The following is a 21,217-nucleotide window of genomic DNA, read 5'->3' on the forward strand; positions in this document are numbered from 1 at the left end:
CAAATCCTGTTAGTTGAGAGTTCTGTCCTTCCATTTAGCAATCTCTGAACACCTTTTGGTAAAAGCAGCAACTATTAAAGTAATCGAGCAAAAGGGGGAATTACATCATGTATTTATTTGTCTTCAGAAGTAACTTAACAGCTGGGAGTAAGCTGCTGGCACACATGGCCAAACAGCTCTACAAGAACCTCCAGTGAGTGCTTGATGTGTAGACCACCACTCAACTAGGGACCAAAGTTTGAAAATGTTTATCATACAAGAAAGGGCAGCTTGCACATAGGCCCTAGCTGATATTGTCAACAGGTGCTTCAAATATTAGGGTGATTACCAGATGTTTCTATGTTGGGCATTGCAAAAAAACTTCAAATGCCATCTTTGCGTTCTGTATTTTTTCTTAATTACTTTTATTACCTCCAACACTTTCAGAACTACTTAACATGCTCACCTTTTCAGTTACTTAGTTTTTTCTTTCTATCTCTGCACTGAATTTGCTGATGAAGATAAGGCAAATAAAGGCCTGAGTCTGTAAATATCTATGAGACTTTGTGTCTAGCAAATCTTACTAAACTTGCATATTAAGTACAGGATTACTTGTACATTTATTACTTAGGAGCTGTTTTAGGCTTCTGGGTTTCAGCATCTCTTCTAACAATGTAAAGTGAGACACCATAACTCAGTAACTTTTAGATACTTTCCTCTACGCAGAGCCAGTGTGTCAGAACCTTAGGTTAGCAGTGGTTTGTGCTGTTTAAAATAGAAGTTAAGTTACATAACCTATCAGGTACTACTCAAAATCCAAACCACTATAAGGGGTAGATTAAGCCACACTTCAGTCTTCATTTCAGATCTAAAAATGTTTGGGTTTCTTCTGCTACACTCCTCCTAAACAAAAGGGAGAAGAGAGGGGGAAAAACTATGATCTTGCTACTTGAACAGATGTGCTACTCTCAGTTTTTTAGGGTGTGAGTTCAAAGGATAAGTTTTGGAAAGGGTATGAAGTAACGGCATATAGCTACTCTTCAGTAACTGCTGTGAATTACTGCAGAGTTCCATACTTGTATTTTAAATCTGGTGGCTTGGCCAACTTCATATTTAGAATTCTTCATTATCTTTTTTCTAGTTCCCTCCACTGCTCTGTAGTAGTTCAGAAATGCTTATTAGCAGAATGTTACACAGTTCAAAGATTTCCAAAAGCAGGATACTTTCTTCCAGTATGGAGCAATAAAGGTGTACTTTTTCCAAAGGCAGCTCTTGGGCAGTTAAAAAAACAGACTTCAGATTCATCTTTAATGTTGATTGTAGAGATCTGTTAATGGCAGTGCCCAGTCTCTCAGTGGAGTTGAAAGCATTTCCTAATAAGGCTATCAAGCAGAATTAAGTGATTGGTATGCTACAATTGCTTAACAGTGTCTGGTCCAGGGATTATTAGTGAGGTCATTTGAAAGCAGGTGTTCCTGAAAAAGATTACTGCTAGGCCTGGAGGTAACAGCACATTGTAAACAACTGGCACTTTATGGAGGTAGAACTGGGATGAATACACTTGAATACTTTAACTTCTTTTTACTCTTAATTTGCAGGGCATACAAGTAGCCCGGACTCATGAATTAAAGCCCTACATTATATTCATCAAGCCATCCAGCATAAGCTGCATGAGACAGACTCGTAAAAATGCCAGGTTCATTACAGATTATTATGTGAACATGAAATTCAAGGTAAGATTTGGGAGTAGAAGAGACATGGTTTATTATGCTGCAATTCTGTGTTTAGAACATAATGCATTCTATTATGTTACTATGTTAACTCAAAGAAAAGATTATAGTGTCTTTAGGATTAAATGTAAGTTATTCTTTTTGGTTTGTTGGGGTTTTTCTTCCTCCTCTAGATTTGCTTTGAAGTACAGAGGTTGTAATCTACAACTAGGGGATTGAGGCATTTTGCTTCAAAGTGTCCTTTAAAGAGAGGCTATTTTGTATATTTTTATTTAACTGCCTTGTGACAAGATTTGAGTCAACACATAAATTTATCATTTGCACTGAAATACCTGGGATGTGCTTCATTCAGTAATTTAAATACTTTTGTATTTAGTTATAACTGTATTATTTCATGTATGCTTAATGACAATATCAGTATCAATTCGATACTAAGTTTTATAGATAAAACACAAATCCTGCATGTCAGAAATGCATATCTTGTATTTACAATGTGTCTAGTGCATTGTCACAGTTATTTCCATGCAAATCATAATTAAATTTAGCATCTTAAAATTGTGGAGACCTCAGTCCATAAGGAAATGGATTACAATTCCTGTGGCAGAAAGAAACATGAACACTGGGGAAATAAACTAGAATGTGGAATGAGAACACAAGTGTTAGTGGATTTGCCTTCTAGTCCCTAACATCCTCTGCCAGCACTTGTCAGTAGAGTAACCTTTTGGGGGTAAATGGAGCATACTGAGACCCAAGCTATTTCCTGGTGAAGGATGTGACAGCCAGCTCTGTTTCAGAGACTTGGAACTGACTACGGCAGGCGCACTTTACTGTAGCAAACTAAAAGAAATCAAGTAGACTGGCACTACCTAGTCATCTCCTGTTTACATGGCCCAAGATGTCCTGCAGGTGCCATGCACTGATGTTTCTCTACACAACTCTAAAGCTTTATAGACTTACTCTGTGTCTCGCAGGAAGAAGATTTACAGGAGATGGAAGATTCAGCTAAGAAAATGGAAACTCAGTTTGGTCAATACTTTGATCAAGTGATTGTGAATGACAATTTGCAAGAAGCATCTGCGCAGCTGCTGTCTGCAGTCCATAGTGCACAGGATGAGCCCCAGTGGGTCCCTGCGGTATGGATCTGCTCAGACACTCAGCCCTAATTCTGAGCAGCAGGCAGCTTCAGAAAGATTACAACTTATGTTTTACTTCAAGAATATTCCTAATGTCAGGATTGCAAGAATTTATCTTTGTATGTGAAGGATCTGGAAGAGGATTAGGAAAGAAGGTGCTAGAAGAGATATAATAGTACTACGTTCTGTGTAGCTCTTCAGTTTTTTGTTACAGTTGCATCCACTTCTGTACAAAAAATGAAATATTGTGAGTGCTCAATTACAAGAATAAAGAAAAATCTATTTTGTTGCACGTATCTGCATGATTTACTTGTACAAAGCTCTGGAAAAGCCCTTTTTATTATGATCATTCTGGTACTGATACCTGTATATTCTGGAAGCCTTACTGACAAACACTATCCACTCAATATTCAGTCCAGAGCATGCTCTTTTAGCATGCTATCTTCAAGAAAAAAGTGTTATTTGGGAAGTTAGTGGTTTGCTGCTTATCCTTTTTAACTTTTAAGACAGGAGCAGAGTGGTGTTCTCACAATAAAAATTATTATAGAAACCACAGTTATCTTCACAATAAAAGTAGCATGTCTTTTCTTTTGTTCTATTAAGTGAGTAAAAACTGACAGAATATGGACTTACCAAAGAGGGAGATAAAGTCCAAGTCCCTCTTCTTACAGGTTTGCGCTGTGGTAGCATCAAATGGTGCAGTGCTTGTAGCAAACGTTTCTCACTCTTCACCTCGTATTTCAGCTGTGTTGACCCCTGAAGAACACAGGTGATTAGTCTGTTGGCCTACCTCAGCTTGGAGGAAAAGCAACAAAAGCAATTTAAAGAGTCTAGAAAGAGGTTATTCAAAGCCTAATATCGCAGCTACCACCCTACCTCCTCCTCCTGAAGTATCTGTGTTTACAGGTATAATGGGAGACACCCGAATCCCAACACAGCACTGGTGTGGAGGGTGAGACTGGTGCCAGCTGTCTCACGTTTGCTGCCTACCCCAGCATTTTTCCACTTTCTCCTTTCCTCTTTTTCATGTCTTTGTTTACAGGCAGAGCTGCTTTGACTGTTAGAAAACTAAGATGTTCTCATGAGAACTGTGTTTGTTTCATTTCTGTTCATCCCGGAACAAAACTTTGTCACATTTTCTAATTCCCTCCCGCCCCTCCTCTTTACTCTCTAGGACTTCATTTTGTAGCCTCTGTCCGTGGCTACAAGCTAAAGGAGGCTAGAAATCTTCTACTAGTGCTGTGCATTTGTTTTTGCTCGGCTGCAGCCCGAGGCAGGCAGATTCCCGCCCCCCCAGCAGCCGGTCTCTCAGCGTTGCGGTGGGGCGGAGCCGCTGGAGGGGATGGAGACCTCCGTGGGAAATGGGGGCCGGGCCTCTCCGCCGCTGGGGGGGCCGCAGCCCCGGCGCGGGGCGGTACCGAGCGCCGGCTCCTCCCCGCGGCGCCCGGGAGACCGGCGGCGGCGGCGGGCGAGGGATGGCGGCGCGGCGGGCGGGCCCCGGCGCGGTGAGGGCGCGGAGAGGCTGGGGCCGGGGCGGGCGGGGGGGTGGCTCTGCCCGCGGCGGGTTTGCGGGGCCGCCTCCGGAGGGGAGCGGGCGGGAAAGCGGCGGTGGCCCCGCGGCGCTGCAGCCCGGGGAGCCCGGCTGCGAGCACCGGCGGCGGCGGAACCTTGGTCCGTTCGGAGCGCTGTTGCTGAGGAGTTGTACCGGGGCTGTGGGCGGCAGCAAGCGCTGCCGGGGAGACGGATCTGAAGCACGCCGCGGGAGCGGGGCGCCCCGGCAGCGCCGCTCCTCCACCCCCGCTCCGTGCGGGACGTGGCGGTGCCCGCCCTGTGCTGCCAGTGCCCGCGGGATCGCACGCCTCTGCTCATCTTTTGCTGGGGGCGCAAGCAAGTATTTCCTCATTGTTTTCACATTTTCATCCATATATGTATTAAAAAAAAAATATGCAGAGCTTTAAATCTATAAATAATGGTTAAATGTTTTTAAACCGTCGAGTTTGTGTGTTAACTGCTCTCTCGGTACCACCTCAGAGGGCTGGTGATGGCCACTCAACTCACTGCACTTGGGGAGTAAATACATCTGCTCACTGCAGTTTCATATAAGCCATGCTTACAAGACATTTTCTGTTCTGCATCCTTGAATAGATACCCAGAGCATTAAGTAGTTTGTTTTTTTTCCCCGAGTTGGGAGTTTCTGAGCATGTCCCACTGTTCTATGGCCTGGCCCATCTGTGCAAACACGGTTTCACAGAGGCAGCAGCTCCCTGGTTAGCGGGAGTCTCATGGCTTCAAGGGCACTATGGCTACATTGGCCCTCAGCAGCAATTCTGTCAGTAGTGAAATGTCCCAGGAAACCTGTGCCCAAACTCACCCTTTCAGTGGAGCCTGGAGTGAGTTCCTTCAGACACTGAGAAACTGGAAACTAATGGAGTAAAGCTGGTGTGGTAGAGTTGGGGACTTTCACACAGATGAGACGGGTGTCTACCTGTGTAAATGGCACTTGCTGTCAGTCTTCAGCATGGCCAAAATCCAAGTGAGAGATTTGAGACCTAATCCTGCAAACCCTTGCACAAGGTGTCTCATTTGTTTTGGGTAAACAAACCTAAGTAGAAGTTGCTCACTGGAACCTGTACCAGTATACTGAGTTACAGGTTATTCAGTGCAAGTAACGTTTGCTGACATGGAACAAACTGCCATTGTTTCAAATGGCAGTAGTACTGGGTCCTAACCCAGGGGCAGGAAGGTTCACATCCAGCTAATCCTGCCTGCTAGAAGCTTATTTTTAGTTCGGAATTAGCTGAGGTTCAGCATGAGCAGCGTGAGGTAGTACAGACTGGTTCACAGTGCCTCTTTCAGGGAACAGCTTCAAATGATATGGGAAAGAAACAAGTGGTAAGTTTGTGGATCCTTGAGTCTTACAGCCTTTTTTATTTCTGATATCAACTGAAGTTTTGGAGTGTGGGAAATATTTATTTGTGTATACTCTTTCAATATAATTATATAACAAAATCTGAAAGTAAACTACCTTTTTTTTATATGAAATTGCAAGATCTCAGTTTCAGATTGTTAACAGGAGATACTTTCTGATTTTATTTATGTTTGATCTGCTGGTAAATATTTTAAAAATTATATGAAAGTTAATGCTTTTTCATATTTAAAAGTCTTTTTCATAAATAAGCTTATTTCCTTTTACTGCTTTTACTACTGTTCTGAATTTACAGCTTCACTAATAGAAAATACTCAGCTCACACTGTATACTGTTTAAGTATATTGAATAAATAAATTATTGCAGTATTTTGATACTTAAATAGAATGACTGATAAGCTTTCCAATTAAAGCAGTACCTTACATGAAAAGTGAAAATTACTCAAGTGAAGTTGGAATGCAAGCTGCATCTAACGCACAGCTGTTTGGTACATGTCCCTAGTGCAGTACCCATCAGAACTCTGGTAAAAGCATATTATTCCTGTGTCTTTTACATACTACTTTTATGTAACATCTCCATTAGGAAGCTCTAGCTATTTAAGAGACATGTGGAGCAAAACATGCTTAGTGTATTCTGACCATATCTGTAAACAGCTGTTTACCAAGAGATGGTTTCACACTGACAGAAGGTGACTTTTGTCTCTCTCTCATCTTTCAGTGCCCACCTCGTGCCCTCCCTCCAGTGCCAAGGTAAAATCAGTTAATTCTCTGGAACTGAGCATGGTTCTTTACTGTAGTGTTTTTAAAAGTAATTAAGATAAGTAAGTTTCATAAACATCTGAGTAGATGCAACAGCTTTAAGAAGAATTGCTTTTCTTGTTAATTTGTTGTCTCAGAACTCCTTACAAGGAATACAAAGCATTTTAAAGTTTTACAGGGGCCAAGAAATTTTACTAAACTACCTCAGATTTAATACTCTTCGAGATAAACCCTTTAAAAAGTTTTGGACATCTACTTTAGTTTTATTGATGTCCTTCTTTTCAATCTCTTCTTCCTTCCCTCTTCATTTTATTTCATGTTCTTTAGTTTATTTGAATCACAAATCCTTCAGGAATTTCTGAACTTAAATTAGATATTCTTGAATATGGTTATAGGTGTCTACTAGTTGAACACAGTATGGAGAAAAATTGGATCTTTTTTTTTCAGTGTGGAAGGAAAGGCATTTTTATAGTTTTTATGACGTGGTATTTTAGAGTTCCTTCAAAGTACCAAAAAGAGAATGTGATCTTCATGATTGACGACATCTAAAGATAGTGTCTTCTTAGTAATGTATGTGCTCAAATGTTTCATAACTTCTGTTGGTTTGTTACATATCAGGCAGTGAGACAAGCTTTAATTAGCCAGGTGATTAAAGCTTTTATCTGATCCACAGCTAGCCAATCAAGAAACTGCATAGTCACAAATGAAGAGTTGAGTCTTTATGATTGCTTCATAGCCTTAACCCTGTTGTACATAACTGCTCGTAAAGAGAACTAGGAGTGGGGTAAGGAAACGAATCACAAAAGCAGCAGTGTCATTTTCACTGTTGTGCATTGTAATTGATTTGAAATTAACTTTCTTCTCGTCTTTCTTCCTTTTATGCTGCTCTTCAACACTTTTTGCCTTAAATGTGAAGTGGAAACCAAGGTGAGTTTTCTGGCATTAAAAAGAATAATAAACATTGGTAATTCCTTTCAGTGTCACTTCATCCTCTCTTTAAAGGTAGAGCCTTACTCTTTTCCTAAATGCAGGCTGATTATTTAAACTGCATGGATCCCTGCACTGTCATTGCTAGAACTGTCGTTTTAGTTTGTTCTCTACTGTTTGCTATTTCCATACCAAATGAAGGTAACTGAAATGTTGTCACTATGCTCTAAACAAGAAGTTTATTCTTCAGAGCATTTCAGTGTATTTCAGTTTTTCATTTAACACATGTGCATATGTGTATTTAGCCTCTGTTGCACTTAAGACAGATGTCTTGCCTTGTTTTCTTGTCATCTTCTATACCCCTCCTGCCTGTGTGAACTGGTGAATTGTCATCTTACCTGTAAAAGGTGAAGGATGTCTTCACTTGTAAATTGGAATCCCTAAGTATCAATAGAATGGCTGTTAAGGAAAAGGACATGAAGATTTCTCCATGCTGTGCACCTATGCTTCTGTTTTATGTTTTGCAGATGAAATTCCACTCAGTCGTCCCAAAAAAAGGAAACCCAAAGGAAAGACTCCGTTAGGTAAGGTCCTGAAGACTGAAAGCTGTATTTGTAAACCTCGTTTGTAATCCTGACAGATCTGTGGTTTTCAGTCTTGTACTCAATTTCTTAGCAGTGTTCTCAGATAATTTATTACAGTTATTTTATACTGAATGCGTGCCATCTTTTTCCCAAAAGAGATGTTATTTTAGAGTAAGTCTGTAATGGAACTGAAGTAGATTGTTCGATCCTCTGCTCTTTCTCCCTAGATCCATTCCCAGTACTGCTAATACAGCATGTCTTGATACTGAACTGAAAAAATCCTTTATTCATGCTATTTGTTTCTTTCTGAAATTTTTGGATACTTCATTAAATAGTCATTTCCAGCTGTAAGCTGCTTGTGATGTTGAATGTGTTAAGTGCTTGAATTTTTGAATGAACTAAGATAAAACTCATTTAACAAACTGGCTAAATTTCAGTCCTTGGCCAAATAAAGTCACAAATTAATCATTCCATTATCATTGAAGAGTTAAGAGCCTAAAAAGTTACTCGCACCAGAGCTTTGTATTTTTACAAGAAACAGTGCAGAACAAACATACTGTTTTAAACAAGATTACAAGTCTGATCTATTTTGATAAAGGAAAATATATTGATAGAATCTACTAGATATCTGTAAACCAGTTGACTTGTGTTCATATGATGGTTTGATGAGTAAACTTCCTTTATTTCCTTAAAAGAGTGTACAACTGAGGCCTCACTTTAAATGCGGCAAGTAGAGCTGTTGCTAGCAGTGTTTCCCAAGGATCAAGTTTTACTTACTGTTGTGTTCAGTGGCCATTACTTTGGCGGCTAATTTTGCATTTTAGCACCTCAAAGCTTTATAAAAGATGGGAAAAGCTGTGCTTGAAGTGAAAGCAAATATAGATTGCAGTTGTTGTTATAAAACTGCAGTACTTGAAAGAGCTATAAAAAGGCAGATGTGGTGGAAAATGGAGAAGTAACTTTGTCTTCTGATCATACAAATTCATGCTACTGCTGCTGCTAGAATATTTGATTAATTTATGTTGACCTTTCACAGAAATGTAGTTCCTCCAGAGCATAGTAATTCGTCTCTCAGACTGGAGTAAACATCCTTCAGTGTTTGTTTTTTTCTGCTCCTCCTTTATTCTTGTGGTGTATGTTTAGCATTTAAATTTCCCTTTGATATGACACTATTTTGCTTTAGCATGTATCTGTGTGAATCAGCTTGTAACAAAATACTATTTTTTTTTTGTCCTTTGCATTATAATGTGCATGTAGAAAGGAAAAATATAGAGGTATCGTTCTCTCCTGTGGTAGGATTTTTTTCTATCAGTCCTCTGTTGTATGCCCAAATGGGAATTGTACTACTTCTTGGATACTTAAATTTCCTTCTGGGCATGAAACTGTCACGGTGAAAGGAGAGTTATTATTTATCTCCTTGTATATTCTTATCACATTTGTTTCCCAACTCTTGTATTTCCTAGCCAGTACATTTTCCATCTCAGCTGTAAGATGGGCAAATACAGATGTTCTGCACAATGTAGCAAAAGGCAGCTTTTTCTTCCATTTTTCTCAGCAGAACTGAATTAAGGTTCCTGGATCTTTTAATCTTGTTTTCAGATGGCATTGTCCAAGCAGCAGTTCGTCGGCAATCTGAAAGCAGTGAGCCCCTAACTCCTGAACCTCATGATGTCCCTCCTCAGAGGAAACGCAAGAAGAAGAAAGTACCTACTGGTACGTAAAATAATTGTACATTAGAAAGAACACTGAATAAAACTTGGCCAATCATATTTCTGTGTTACCAACTTGTATTTTCAGCTTTTGTGCTTACAACAGCTAAAAGTAATCTCTGAGTGAATGGTAGTTTAGAGTTTCAATTTCTGATTTCAGATTCCATACGGTACAAACTCTTATACAAATAATGGCAATACTGTTTTAGAAATGATAAAAAAGATCATGTATACTATTAAAAGCTCAGAAGATCATCACTGTTGTGCCACTGTGTTTACATAATAGCTATTTATGTATTGAAGTGAATGTATTTCCATTTTTATGAAAGCTGTAAAACTTCCATGTGGTTTATTTTAAATCTTCAGATTCTGAGACCTCTTTTACCCAGCAAAATGTTACATCCCTATTTCAGAATGGAAATGACATGGATGTCCCTGAAGCTGAAGAAACAGTGATCCGCAAACAGAGAAAAAGAACCAAGTGAGACAAAAGTAGTATAGCTCATAATTTGAAATAACTGTGACAGTGAATGTGGCTGAGTGATATTTTACATTGTCATATTACAAAACCATAAAATCTTGAAGCCCATGATACTGTTCAGCCTATGCAATAAATAGTATGTATGCAATTCTTTCCAGGGTTAAGATCTAATGTTCTTCACTTGTTCATTTTGCACACGGGGATGCATTACAGTTCTGAATACATTTACATGAGTCTAATATTTTGGTCACATACATGAAAAAATTAGAATGTGTAACTGCTTGCTTTCATTCTTAATACTATGAGAACCAATTGCTTTCTCATCCTTTTTACTTGTCTTTTCTCCAAGAACTATGCCTTTAAATCATTTTAGTTGCCTTTCTACCAAAAGCATCCAGTTTCTTGGCCTTGCATTTAGTTTGTATATTTTTTTTCTAATTCTTAATCTCTTGATAAGTATTTCTTCCCACCTTACTGTTTTGAAACAGGAAAGAATTGAAATAGAGAGGAAAAACCCCAAAATCGGTGATTAGCTTTATGGTTTTGGTTAACTAACTCCATGAGAACTTTAGTCCTTAAAATTATATACTGGGGTAGTATTACACAGGCCCATAGCCTGATCAGTTCTTACTAGTCAAGTTAGACATGTTACATGTTCATAGGAGCCTTCAGGTTTACATTTTACTTCCTCTTCTTTCTCTGCCCCATTGTATGTTCTGTGCTGACAGGAAACCTCGGCCAGCCGAAATGCACTGTTCCAATGAGCTGGAAGTAGAGGAGGAAGACATCATTGAAGATGAGCACATAAAAAGCCCGGATCAGCAGCCTGTGTTTGCTGCTCCCACTGGAATTAGCCAGCCTGTTAGCAAAGTGTTTGTTGAAAAAAATCGTAAGTACATCTTGTGATTTAAGTAATTTAAGGACATTCTTGCAATTAGAGGAAGCATTATTGTATATAAAATCCAAACACAGCAGTATCGGGAATAATTGACAAAAAGTTTTCCAGAACAAAAATTATTTGGAAATAAATATACATGATAATTTTTCAACAGTGAATGTTAGTGTTGCTGTGCTGGCTTGTTTGGTTGAATTTTTTAATTCCATGATGTGGATGAAAAAGGCAGTTTGACAGTACTTAGGTGAGGTTATTTGACCTAATACTGTCATAGTATCTTGAGAAGAAAATATAATTTACTATATTGCAAAAAAGTCTTTCAAGTGGGAGTTTTTGGTTTGGGGTTGTTTTTTTTTGGTACCAGGGAACACTGAGTGATTACCCAAAGTGCTTTGCACATTCTTTAATCCAAGCCTGACCCAGGAGGATGCATCACACTGACAGGCATCCTGGTATGCATGTAAGCTGACAAAGGGTAGGAAGTGGGGAGAAGAAACTTCCTGTTGAAGCTTCTGACACAGCTTTTTAACACTAATAAATATTAATGTAGAAATGATGATGGAAGGTAACAGCACTGTGTAAAACTAATTTCCTCATTCTTTCAGGGCGTTTTCAGGCAGCTGACCGTGCAGAATTGATTAAAACCACTGAAAATATCAATGTACTTATGGATGTGAAGGCTTCATGGACTACCAGAGATGTCGCCCTCTCAGTGCACCGAAGTTTCAGGTGAAAGATAAATGTTTTGATCTAAATAAGCAGATACCAGGACTGGAGTTTTGCTTTTTTTCTTCTCTCTGAAAGTTAGCACCTTTTCTTTATCATTATGATGTATCTTTCTTTCTTTTGGATATTCCTGATAAATGGTGGTTTGAGATGCAGCAGGTATAAAGCTTCTCAGTCCTCTAGGTTTTGGTATTTGTTGTGAAGAATATCTATTTCTAGTCTAGACCTCACAGGTGAATTGCAGCTTATAAAAAGGACAACTAAGGAAAGCATGTTGCAGAGATTCAGACAAAATCTGAATAGCAAGAGATTGATCTGGTAACAAAAATATTAGAGACCTACAGAAAAAATGTGTTAGAAAATGAGATTCATCCATCAGCTATGTGACTAGAATAAAAATACCTGAATTTAGATATTTCTCAAAGAAAAATCATTGGTGAAAAAGAGGGAGGAGTGAAATTGGACTGATGCATAAGCTTGCACACAATAGCAAAAAATGACTATTTTTTTAAAATACGTGGTCATGTTGTGATACAGAATGGGAAGATGACAGCCATTTTCTTCTCTGGTGTATTTTATCTGGAAGCCTGCGCTTCCTTCTCAGCTTTTTCATAGCAAGGAAGATAATTAAAAGACTGACTCAGGGACAAGTTTAAGAGCATTGTGTAAGGGGCAGTGATCTTGGGAAGCTACAGGCAGCAAGTGAAAGTACTGGATTCCTGTAGCAGTAATGAAGTGAAGAAATACGATCAGGCAAAACAACATCTTGGTTCTCTTTGTTAAATGCTCAGGTTATGGTGCAGTCTGTCAAGGGAGGAAACAGAAGTCCTGTTACTGAGAATTTTTAAAACTAGATCATAAAAAGCACTCAGAAACAATCTGTGAAAGGCTGGGATCCTATCACTGCATCAGGGTTGAACAGATGGATTCACAGGCCTTTTCTATCTGTAGTACTTTGCCAGTTCAAGATGTTAAACTTGTCTAATGTTCTTTTCTCTATTCAGGGTGATTGGACTCTTTACCCATGGCTTCCTCGCTGGATATGCTGTATGGAATATCATTGTAATCTACATTTTGGCAGGAAATCAGCTTTCCACAGTTTCTAACCTGCTTGAGCAGTATAAGACACTAGCATACCCAGCTCAAAGTTTGTTCTACTTGTTGCTGTCTATCAGTACAGTCTCAGCCTTTGACAGGTAAAATACGTTTTTATTTGAAATGTGTATGTAATTTGTGAACAATATTTTCCTTGCTCCTTCCTATGGCACATTTTGATCTGCTGTTGATGATTTAATATGATATACTTAAAGAATGATTTTACACATGGCTGGATATACAGATTAAGGGTGTGCTTACGCATTCAAATCTCTGTTGCTTGTTTCTGCCCATTGCCTGCAGCCTTGCTTCAATGTGCTGGTGCTGTCTGCATGATCATGAGGTGAACCAGATGGAAGAGCTGACCTGTTTTGTTTTGTTTTGGTTTGGTTTGGTTTTTTTGTGAGGGAGAGGGGTGGAGAACAGCTAATGTTTCTGTCAGGTTACTTTTCCTGTGAATCCATTCCCCAGTCAGATTTGCAACATAGCTGTGTAAACAGTTTTCCTGGCTTAGCTGGGGTTTATGCATTGCAGCTTAAAAGTGAGAACGAACAGAAAGAGGAGCAAAAAAGACCACAAACAGAGTAGATTCACAGATGTTACAGATGTTTCTTTTAGTTACAGATAGTTTCCGTGGCAGCATAAGCCAGGGGAGGAGTTGGTGGTATGGAAGAAATTCTGAATTTTTCCATGAAGCAGTGGCAGGGAGGAGACCCGAGTTAGTATACCTCAGTTGGTGGTATGGATGCTGAAATGAATGGTAAGGATTAGAGAGGGGACAAAGCTCTCCACATTCTCCCTGCTCCAGAAAGGACTGCAGCATGAAAGCTACAGACCTCATGGAACATCCTCCTTAGTTTCAGTCTTGCTTGAATTTGGCACAATAAGGACCATTGCTGTGTGTGTAGAATATAGTTGTGTATTAAGGCACTGTAACAGAGGCAGAAAAAGGTGTCTTGCAAAAAGAACAACAGAGTGCTGTTAGAGGAACAGTATTCTTACTGGGCTGTGTTAATGACTTTTGTTTTTGTTATCAGGATTGATTTGGCAAAAGCATCAGTTGCACTGAGGGGCTTTCTTACCCTGGACCCAGCAGCAGTAGCCTCTTTCTGTAAGTATTCTGAAGCAGATAGGAAGTTGTCCAGAAAAAAATGTAAATGGAAAAATCCTAAATACTGTTTTCAGTGAAATTTTCCTCCCTGGTTATTTTCTGCTTTAGAATAAGCTCAGTAGTTGAAAATAGTATTCAAAGGCTAGGAACACTTTGCTACATATTTTTTTTAAAGCATTTGCAATAGTAGCATTAGTGGGGCTGTTAGTTCTTTTCCGACAACACAGACCTAGCAGAAAACAGAATCACAAGATGCTGCCTTTGATTATGCTGATGGATTGCAAAAGTGCAGAAACCAGATTTTGATGGGTCAGAGGAATATTGAAGAAGAGAGAATGAATTAAAGGAGACTATCACTGGAGGCAGTGGAGTGAAAAGGAAGAAAATGTAGTGGTAATTATCATGTCATGATGAGACAGCATTTTGGGGGTTTATATCTGACAGTACTTAATTCCATTTCTTCCAGTGTACTTTGCTGCACTTATCTTATCCTTAAGCCAGCAGATGACATGCGACAGAATTAACCTCTACACATCACCCTCGGAAAATGGCAGCATCTGGTAAGAAACTTAAGAAATCACTTCTGTGAATTGTAACATAGCTCACTTAGGAACCTTAGTCACATCGGTGGATTGGAAAGGTTGTACAAGCTATATAAGAAAGTATTAATGAAGGATTTCATTACTAAATCTGCCTTTGTCTGAGTTTGTCCTGAATCTTTGATAATTTCACTGAAAAATGAGAACTTGGATGGATTGAGTCATGTTGGTCACAAATTCATTACACCTCAAGCAAGAGCCTGTTGGAATGATGCTGAAAATGTCATCTGGCAGGGACCCTATGAATCTCTTTTGCTGTAGAAATGGGACCCTACTGGGGTAACCCTTTTGTGTTCAAAGGCATGACATTCTGTAGAGAGTCAACACTCTTCTTGAAGGAAGTAGTCTAATCTGCCCAAGATATTAATGTCATGGTATTATGAAAAACTGATATGTCTGCCACAGGATGCAAGGACTTAGCAGACACAACTGGCATTAAACATGAAATACTGTTTCATGCCAGGAGATCTCATCCAAAACTGTTACTTTCTGAAGTAGGTATTTAATAGACTTAAACTTTAGTAGCACAAGTTTTTAAAATAGACCAGAAGTAGAATAGAAGCATTTATATGAATATTTTCTGGTTTGGGCAGTTAGATATTTTTCCTTTTTTGTAGAGCTTCTATAAATGTTTGTTGTTTATTAAAAAGCCTAGATTCTACTCACAAAACCACAATCTGCTGCTGTTAAAACAGTAAGAAAAGTGTCAGCTAACTTAAATAATAACCATCTTAAAGCCCTATCTCATCCACCCCACAGCATCTGTACAAAAGTCCTTGCACTGGCTTCCAGACAGACTTTATTGACTTGCTGTTCACTTTCCTTGCTGTCTCAGGAGGAAGTGCTTAGAAGTATGATTGACTGATGACATTGTGCGGTGTCTTTCACCACAGTAAAATTTGACCACACATTTTGATTTTTACTTTCTGTCTCTTGGCCAATAAAATGAATTTGCTGTTGAAATCTACAGGTGAACACTCTCTATGAGACAATGGGGTTTCTTAGTTGAGTCACTGTCTTTGGTAGTCACTCTCTTTACCAGCCCTTGGCAATGCATGATCATCGGGATGATACAAGTAATTCTGTTTCACATCTGGCTTAGCAAGCTTGTTTTCATGATACTGTCTTGAAATTACTATTGTAACCTGTATGTACTGGCAAACCCCTAACTGCTGGGTCGATGTGCTTTTCCTAGGGTGGCAGGTATGGAGGAAGAAATTGTTCAGCCATGGGTTGTGGTGAATCTGGTAGTGTCTATTTTAGTTGGGACAAGTTGGATCTTCTTGTCTTACAGACCAGAACTAGACCACGGTGAAGGTAGGAAACATTAACAGGCAAAATGTTTATTCAGGCTTCTATTTGCTGTGCTTTGCATTTGGTGTTCAAGATTAGTCCTGAGAAATTTTATGGCTGAGGGGAAACAAGTATCTCCTACCAGCTTTCCAAAGCAAGTGCTTCTTAGGATGTTGGTGTCTGTGTTTGGTTTTATAAAGAAAAAAAAGCCTTGTTTTCCCTGGCTGAAGCAACATGAATTTTGAAACATGAGAGAGCATGCGTTTCTTCTTCACTGAAAGGAAAAATAATTTTCACTTCAACAGTATTTTGAACATTTGAAATGTATTTATTCTGCTTGTGTTTTAGAAAATTCCCTAATGTCATTAATGTTCCTTTTGCAAATGCTGAATGCGTTTCGAGTTCAGTACTATTTGCAGTAGAACATTGCAGTAGTTTTGGGAATCTGAGCTTTGAAAAGTCAGATTTGTGCTTGCAGAACAGGACTTCAAATGAGGACTGCTTGTGTTGGTCCAGGCTGGAGGAGGGTACAAGCAAGTCGTCCCCTTTTCTTAGAAGAAACTTTGCTAGAGACTAGGTCTTCTTCCTTTTCTTGTTTCAACTGTGATCCAAAAGGTGTATCATAACTCAGCTTTCCTGTGAAGCACATGCTGCCTTGTAACTTGAAGTTGTGCTCTATGTAAAAATCATTGTTTCAACTTACAAGTCAACAGGTATACAAAGAGCGTAATGAGTTGAAGAATAGATTTGTGTTTGGAAGGCTGAAGAAGATTCAACGTGCTTCTTCAGATTACTTTCAAATTTTAATATACAGATTACTGTATTTCAGCTGGCCCCTCTTAATCTGCTTATTTCTAATAACTCAGTGATTTAAGAAAACCCACTCTAGGTGGCAGCCTTTACAATCTTTGATGGTAAAATTTAGAATAGATGTTTAAATTGTATTTAAAATCCATTTTTAAAATAATTAAGACTTATTCAAGGAAGACAGTGGCAGGATTTAACTCCGGTTTTGGTGAGCTTTTTTAATATTTACATGTGCCTACTAAGATTAGAAAACCTGCTTCAGAAATTTCAAGATAGAAATTCTGTTAGGACTTATCCCAAATAGTAGAGAAGGCTTAGTCTGCTAAGGATAAGGTAGCAAAAGCATGTGAATCTCAAACTTGAGTGGATAATCCACATTGTTGCGTGTACTTGTGTAACTTTACTGTGTTGACAAATTGTTGGCAAACACAGCCTGGTCTCTATGCTGAATGTGCTGTTAGCAAGACAGAAAGTACACCTACCCTGATGGTGCTGTGTAGGTACATAAGGGAACCCAGGTACAAGAAAACTCTACCCTCAGCAGCACAGAGCTCCACAAGGGCTACCTCATCAGCTACGTAGCGTGCCCAGCTGAATTTCTCTGCAAGGACCTCTTTGCTGCTGACCTTAGGCTGTCTCCCGTGCCTGAGCTGCTGTGGCAACAGCTAGCTGTGAGCAAAATCATTCATGATTCTTTCTGTCCCAGTTTCTAGTGTTGCTAACTTACACTGTGATACATAGAGCAGATATATATCCATAAATGAATGAGTCTTTAAACAAAAATCTTCCTCCTTTAGTCTGACACTCTCAGAACTTAAACAATCCCTCAATCTACTTTAGAATTCTATTTCAGTGTCCAGGTTGAGTGCAGGATGATACTACATATGATAATCACTAACATCACTGCTAATTCTGTTAATTTTGGAGGACAACTATAAAAACAGTGGTGGCCCTTGCCATTGCTGAGTTGTTGATACTATGATTTGGAAGAAAAACATGAGGCTTGGGGGAATGCGAGAGCACTTTTCAAGAGTAATTAAACTGTATTGAGGTGAAACTTTTAAAAGAAAACATAATTCTTTTCTTTTTTAGAACTGATGTTTCATGCTGAAATTGAAGAATTTCCCCAGGGAGATATCATACCCAGAGTCCAGCCATAGTGTGGAACAAGCATCTGCAAATACTGTAGCTGTGACCGATGGCTCAACATGTTGTGTATTATAGCCATGTATAATAACCTTCATAAAGAAAAAAATGTTTTTTTATATTTTATATATTTTATTTTGATCTTTTTATGTATGCTACAATTTCCAAATGTGATTGAAAACTTTTATACTTTTGCTTTTTATTTTACAAAGTAGATTATCTCTAGTGCATAAAGTCAGGATGATCTTATAAATATTGCTACCTATGTAGCCAAAGAAACTAGATGGATGCAGAAGATCCAGTGTTTTTTTTTGATTGCTGTTCAGTCTTACACAACCTGCTTTTGTTACTAATGCTGATAGCAGTTGGCTTACTTGATTTGGCTAAATATTCTCTAGACATTAAAACAAATCTTATGAAGAAAGTAGTCTAAGGAAGATTATAAAAAAACAGAGTAAGGAAACCTAATACAAAGTTAGCAAGCATAAAATAATCTGGATTTAGTTGTCATAAAAAGTATTTGCTAGAATAAGAGATTGGATTGTCAGGGATTTTGTTTAATAATTCCTTAGAAGAGGACACTTCATTTAGTTCTCTTGACGAAGATCTTGATGATAACAAGTTCTTTCTAGTTGATGTGGATACAAGAAACAGAAATTTTAATGTTGCAACAATTTGGATAGCTATTGAATACCTAAATACATCTTTTAATCAAGCAGTTTGGTTTCGGATTGCTAACAGGACATATGTACATCCTGTAATTTCTCAGTGGTCAGAAAATAAAACTATTACAAAGCCATTCACAGGAATAGTGTTATGATTTATCTTTATCTTGTATGTCAAGAGTAATAGTGTTATTCACTGCTCTTTCTAAAGAAACTTGGATTTCACAGCTGTTAAAAATGTTCCTACTTCTGCATATTTTGATGGAGATTGATTGCCCCCAAAAGGATGTATGTTGTTTTGTGTCAGGATGAAATGGAAAACTTATGAAAATTACAAGAAAATGCCTACCAAAGCAAAAAAAACCTCTGAAGCAACCCATCTTCTATGTAGTGATGTAATAGTGGCAGTTGGTGGGTTTTGATAATGATAGCCAGCATTCTTTTTCTCATATTAAAGCGGCAAAATGAAAGCACTGCATATGTGAATAAATATAGATGTATTGCAGGATGAAACAGTCTCCTTAAGAGAGATAAACAAAAGCTAGTTTGAAATCTATTTCTAAAAAAAGTATATGCCTAAAGACCCAAACCTATTTGTATATGTTATTTATTATGTATTGATTCTGTGCTGTTTTATTTAATGTGTGTGTCTTAGTGCGGTTGTAAAGGGTGTGCAGTTGTCACAGTTCCCTGGAGAATAACTGTACTTTCTAGTAGTGAGGTAAAGAGTAGCCAGATAAAAGACTTGAAGGGGGATGTTGAAGAGCCAGTAACTTTCTCTGCTGTTACCTGAGTTGCTTTAAAACAAAGATGGGAACATGAGTAACAGGCTGCTGCTGCGCTGGTAAAGACTTGCATTCTGTTATGCCCACCCAGCAGATTTAAGTAATTCAAAAATTCAGTGTTCATGACATTTTTGAAATGCTGTGGTAATTGAGGTAAAGGGGGAAGGGAAAAAAAGAATTCTACCAGAATTAACAAAATGTTCCACAGCTGTTGGCTGCATTCTAGGGCATTCACTTTGTTGTGGTAAAGAGCTGTTTAACCTTTTTTTGTAAATTATGGCTCATCTGTATGTATTTTTGCAAAACTGTAGAGCTAAACCATGGCTGGCACTGCATTGTACATTAAAATGGAGAGATTCAGGGTGCCACACCCCTTCAGTGTTGCACTGGAGGTTCTTGTCATGATTTGGCTGTAGGAGATGGAAGATGAGGCACTACTTAGTGTTTCCATGTAGGTTGCCACCACGCTTCTTCCAGGTGTGGTGTGTTTGATTTACAGAATTGTTGAGCTCCTGAAGATGAGATTAATAATGGTTTCTCATTGCTGCTTGACATTTCTGCCATTTTGGCATGGTAAGAAGTAAAATTTTGCCCGTGAAGTATGGAGCTCAGGCAAATCTGCACTGAGGCATCACATCAGTACTGGAAAAACATGAATAATATCATTGCTTAATTTCTGACATTACTAGTAGGAACTGGCCATCCAAGTATCCCTTGGACAAAGTGATGCAAGCCAAGAGCCAGATTTGTTCTCATTGTGAAATACAGTAGTTTGTTTAGATGGTTGAGTAGGGATTAAGTTAATGAACTTAATGGAATCTATACTTCAAACCAGGCTTGCCCTTCCAGTGTATCTTTTTGGGAGGGTATGAGTATATGCATTTAAATAAATGAGGTTTGAGGTTGCCATTTAAAATCACGTTAATAAACAATTTCATGGCTAATTATCTATTTTACAAAGGTACTTTTCATTCCATTAAGCCTCACAATGGAATATGAGGTTAACTGAGCTTTTTTGTTTGGTTACTTGGAAAGTTTTAGAACAAGTTTACAAAATAGATGTTTAATTACAGAACACGCAATATCTGTAGAAGCCTTAACTGAAATGCTTTTGTGCATTTCCATACCATTGTTTTTAATGTACTATTTTTGTGGTAACGAAAAAATTAGAAAGCTGTTAGTGCCAATTTCTTGGTTTTACATATATAAAACATATATGAAACAATTAAACAGCTGCTCAAAACTAGTTAAAAACTACTGTACTACTTTGTCCTGTTTCCAAATTATTAGTTTAAAATAAATGTCTTAACTTTTTTCCCCCAATGCTAATATTATGTATATTATACAAGCTCTGAATGGGTTATTATGGGAAAACATTTTCTTTATTTGTGGCAGTGTTGTAAACAATGGCTTTGCTTTTACTCCATAGATCCGGCTGCTCTACTGGTCTTTTGTGCAATCAGAAATGATACTGTAATCACCTGAAAACCAGTAAGTAAAGTGTATTTCATCAGTTAATGGTGTTTGTTGAGCCTTAAAAGAAGAATATTAAGAGTGGAAGCCGATGGCTGTCTTTAACCACCTAATGGGTGGCATTAATTTGCAAAGTGTCTTTTAAAGTTTTTTTGGTATTGCTGAGGTAAACTTCAGGAGGATTATGGTTAGGTCAGAATTACTCTTCCATATTTGCAACAGAATTAATTTAAATGACTGAAGGCTTTGGGATAAGGGAGTCAATCATTGAGTACGTATTTATTGCTAAGCCTTACCTTTCCCTTCCTTTTCCCTCATAGTGCTGTGTAAGATACTCTTGTATTCGTCCATGCAACTGTGCTTGAAGTTGGTCAGTAAATCCACAGGCACTTCGA

At 38.5% G+C, this 21,217-nt stretch overlaps 2 protein-coding genes across 15 annotated transcripts in view; both read left to right on the forward strand.

Annotated features, from left to right (window-relative positions):
• MPP4 (membrane palmitoylated protein 4) overlaps positions 1–3,137 on the forward strand; it is a 29,076-nt gene extending 25,939 nt beyond the window's left edge. For all 11 annotated transcript variants that reach the window (XM_042783942.1, XM_042783941.1, XM_042783949.1 and 8 more), the window contains 2 exons: positions 1,578–1,712; positions 2,681–3,137. In XM_042783942.1, the coding sequence (XP_042639876.1) occupies positions 1,578–1,712; positions 2,681–2,872 (327 nt within the window). In that variant the 3' untranslated portion in view covers positions 2,873–3,137. The remainder of the gene's footprint in view (positions 1–1,577; positions 1,713–2,680) is intronic.
• A 1,154-nt stretch (positions 3,138–4,291) lies between these two features.
• On the forward strand, positions 4,292–21,217 carry TMEM237 (transmembrane protein 237). Of its 4 annotated transcripts, none has more exons than XM_042784274.1 (14): positions 4,292–4,347; positions 6,486–6,517; positions 7,443–7,453; positions 7,981–8,037; positions 9,637–9,750; positions 10,113–10,227; positions 10,956–11,116; positions 11,728–11,851; positions 12,853–13,044; positions 13,981–14,054; positions 14,521–14,614; positions 15,849–15,970; positions 17,846–20,840; positions 21,143–21,217. In XM_042784274.1, exons 1-13 carry the CDS (start codon positions 4,318–4,320, stop codon positions 17,911–17,913), a joined length of 1,194 nt encoding a protein of 397 aa, XP_042640208.1. In that variant the 5' UTR covers positions 4,292–4,317; the 3' UTR covers positions 17,914–20,840; positions 21,143–21,217. The 4 variants fall into 4 exon arrangements, with proteins under 4 accessions (XP_042640208.1, XP_042640209.1, XP_042640206.1 ...); XM_042784275.1 differs by lacking the exon at positions 4,292–4,347 and adding an exon at positions 5,642–5,734; XM_042784272.1 differs by lacking the exon at positions 4,292–4,347 and adding an exon at positions 5,697–5,734 and having other exon boundaries at positions 6,422–6,517.

The sequence above is a fragment of the Tyto alba genome, unplaced genomic scaffold (genome assembly GCF_018691265.1).
Source record: "Tyto alba isolate M040663 unplaced genomic scaffold, T.alba_DEE_v4.0 Super-Scaffold_7, whole genome shotgun sequence".
Lineage (NCBI taxonomy): Eukaryota > Metazoa > Chordata > Aves > Strigiformes > Tytonidae > Tyto > Tyto alba.

Bases quoted from the DNA above. Each gene is read 5' to 3' on its own strand.
- TMEM237 (XM_042784273.1), top strand. From the start codon at position 5,712: ATGATATGGGAAAGAAACAAGTG. The intron at 9,751-10,112 runs GTACGTAAAATA...TTAAATCTTCAG, and splicing joins GAAGAAGAAAGTACCTACTG to ATTCTGAGACCTCTTTTACC. The intron at 10,228-10,955 runs GTGAGACAAAAG...CTGTGCTGACAG, and splicing joins AAACAGAGAAAAAGAACCAA to GAAACCTCGGCCAGCCGAAA.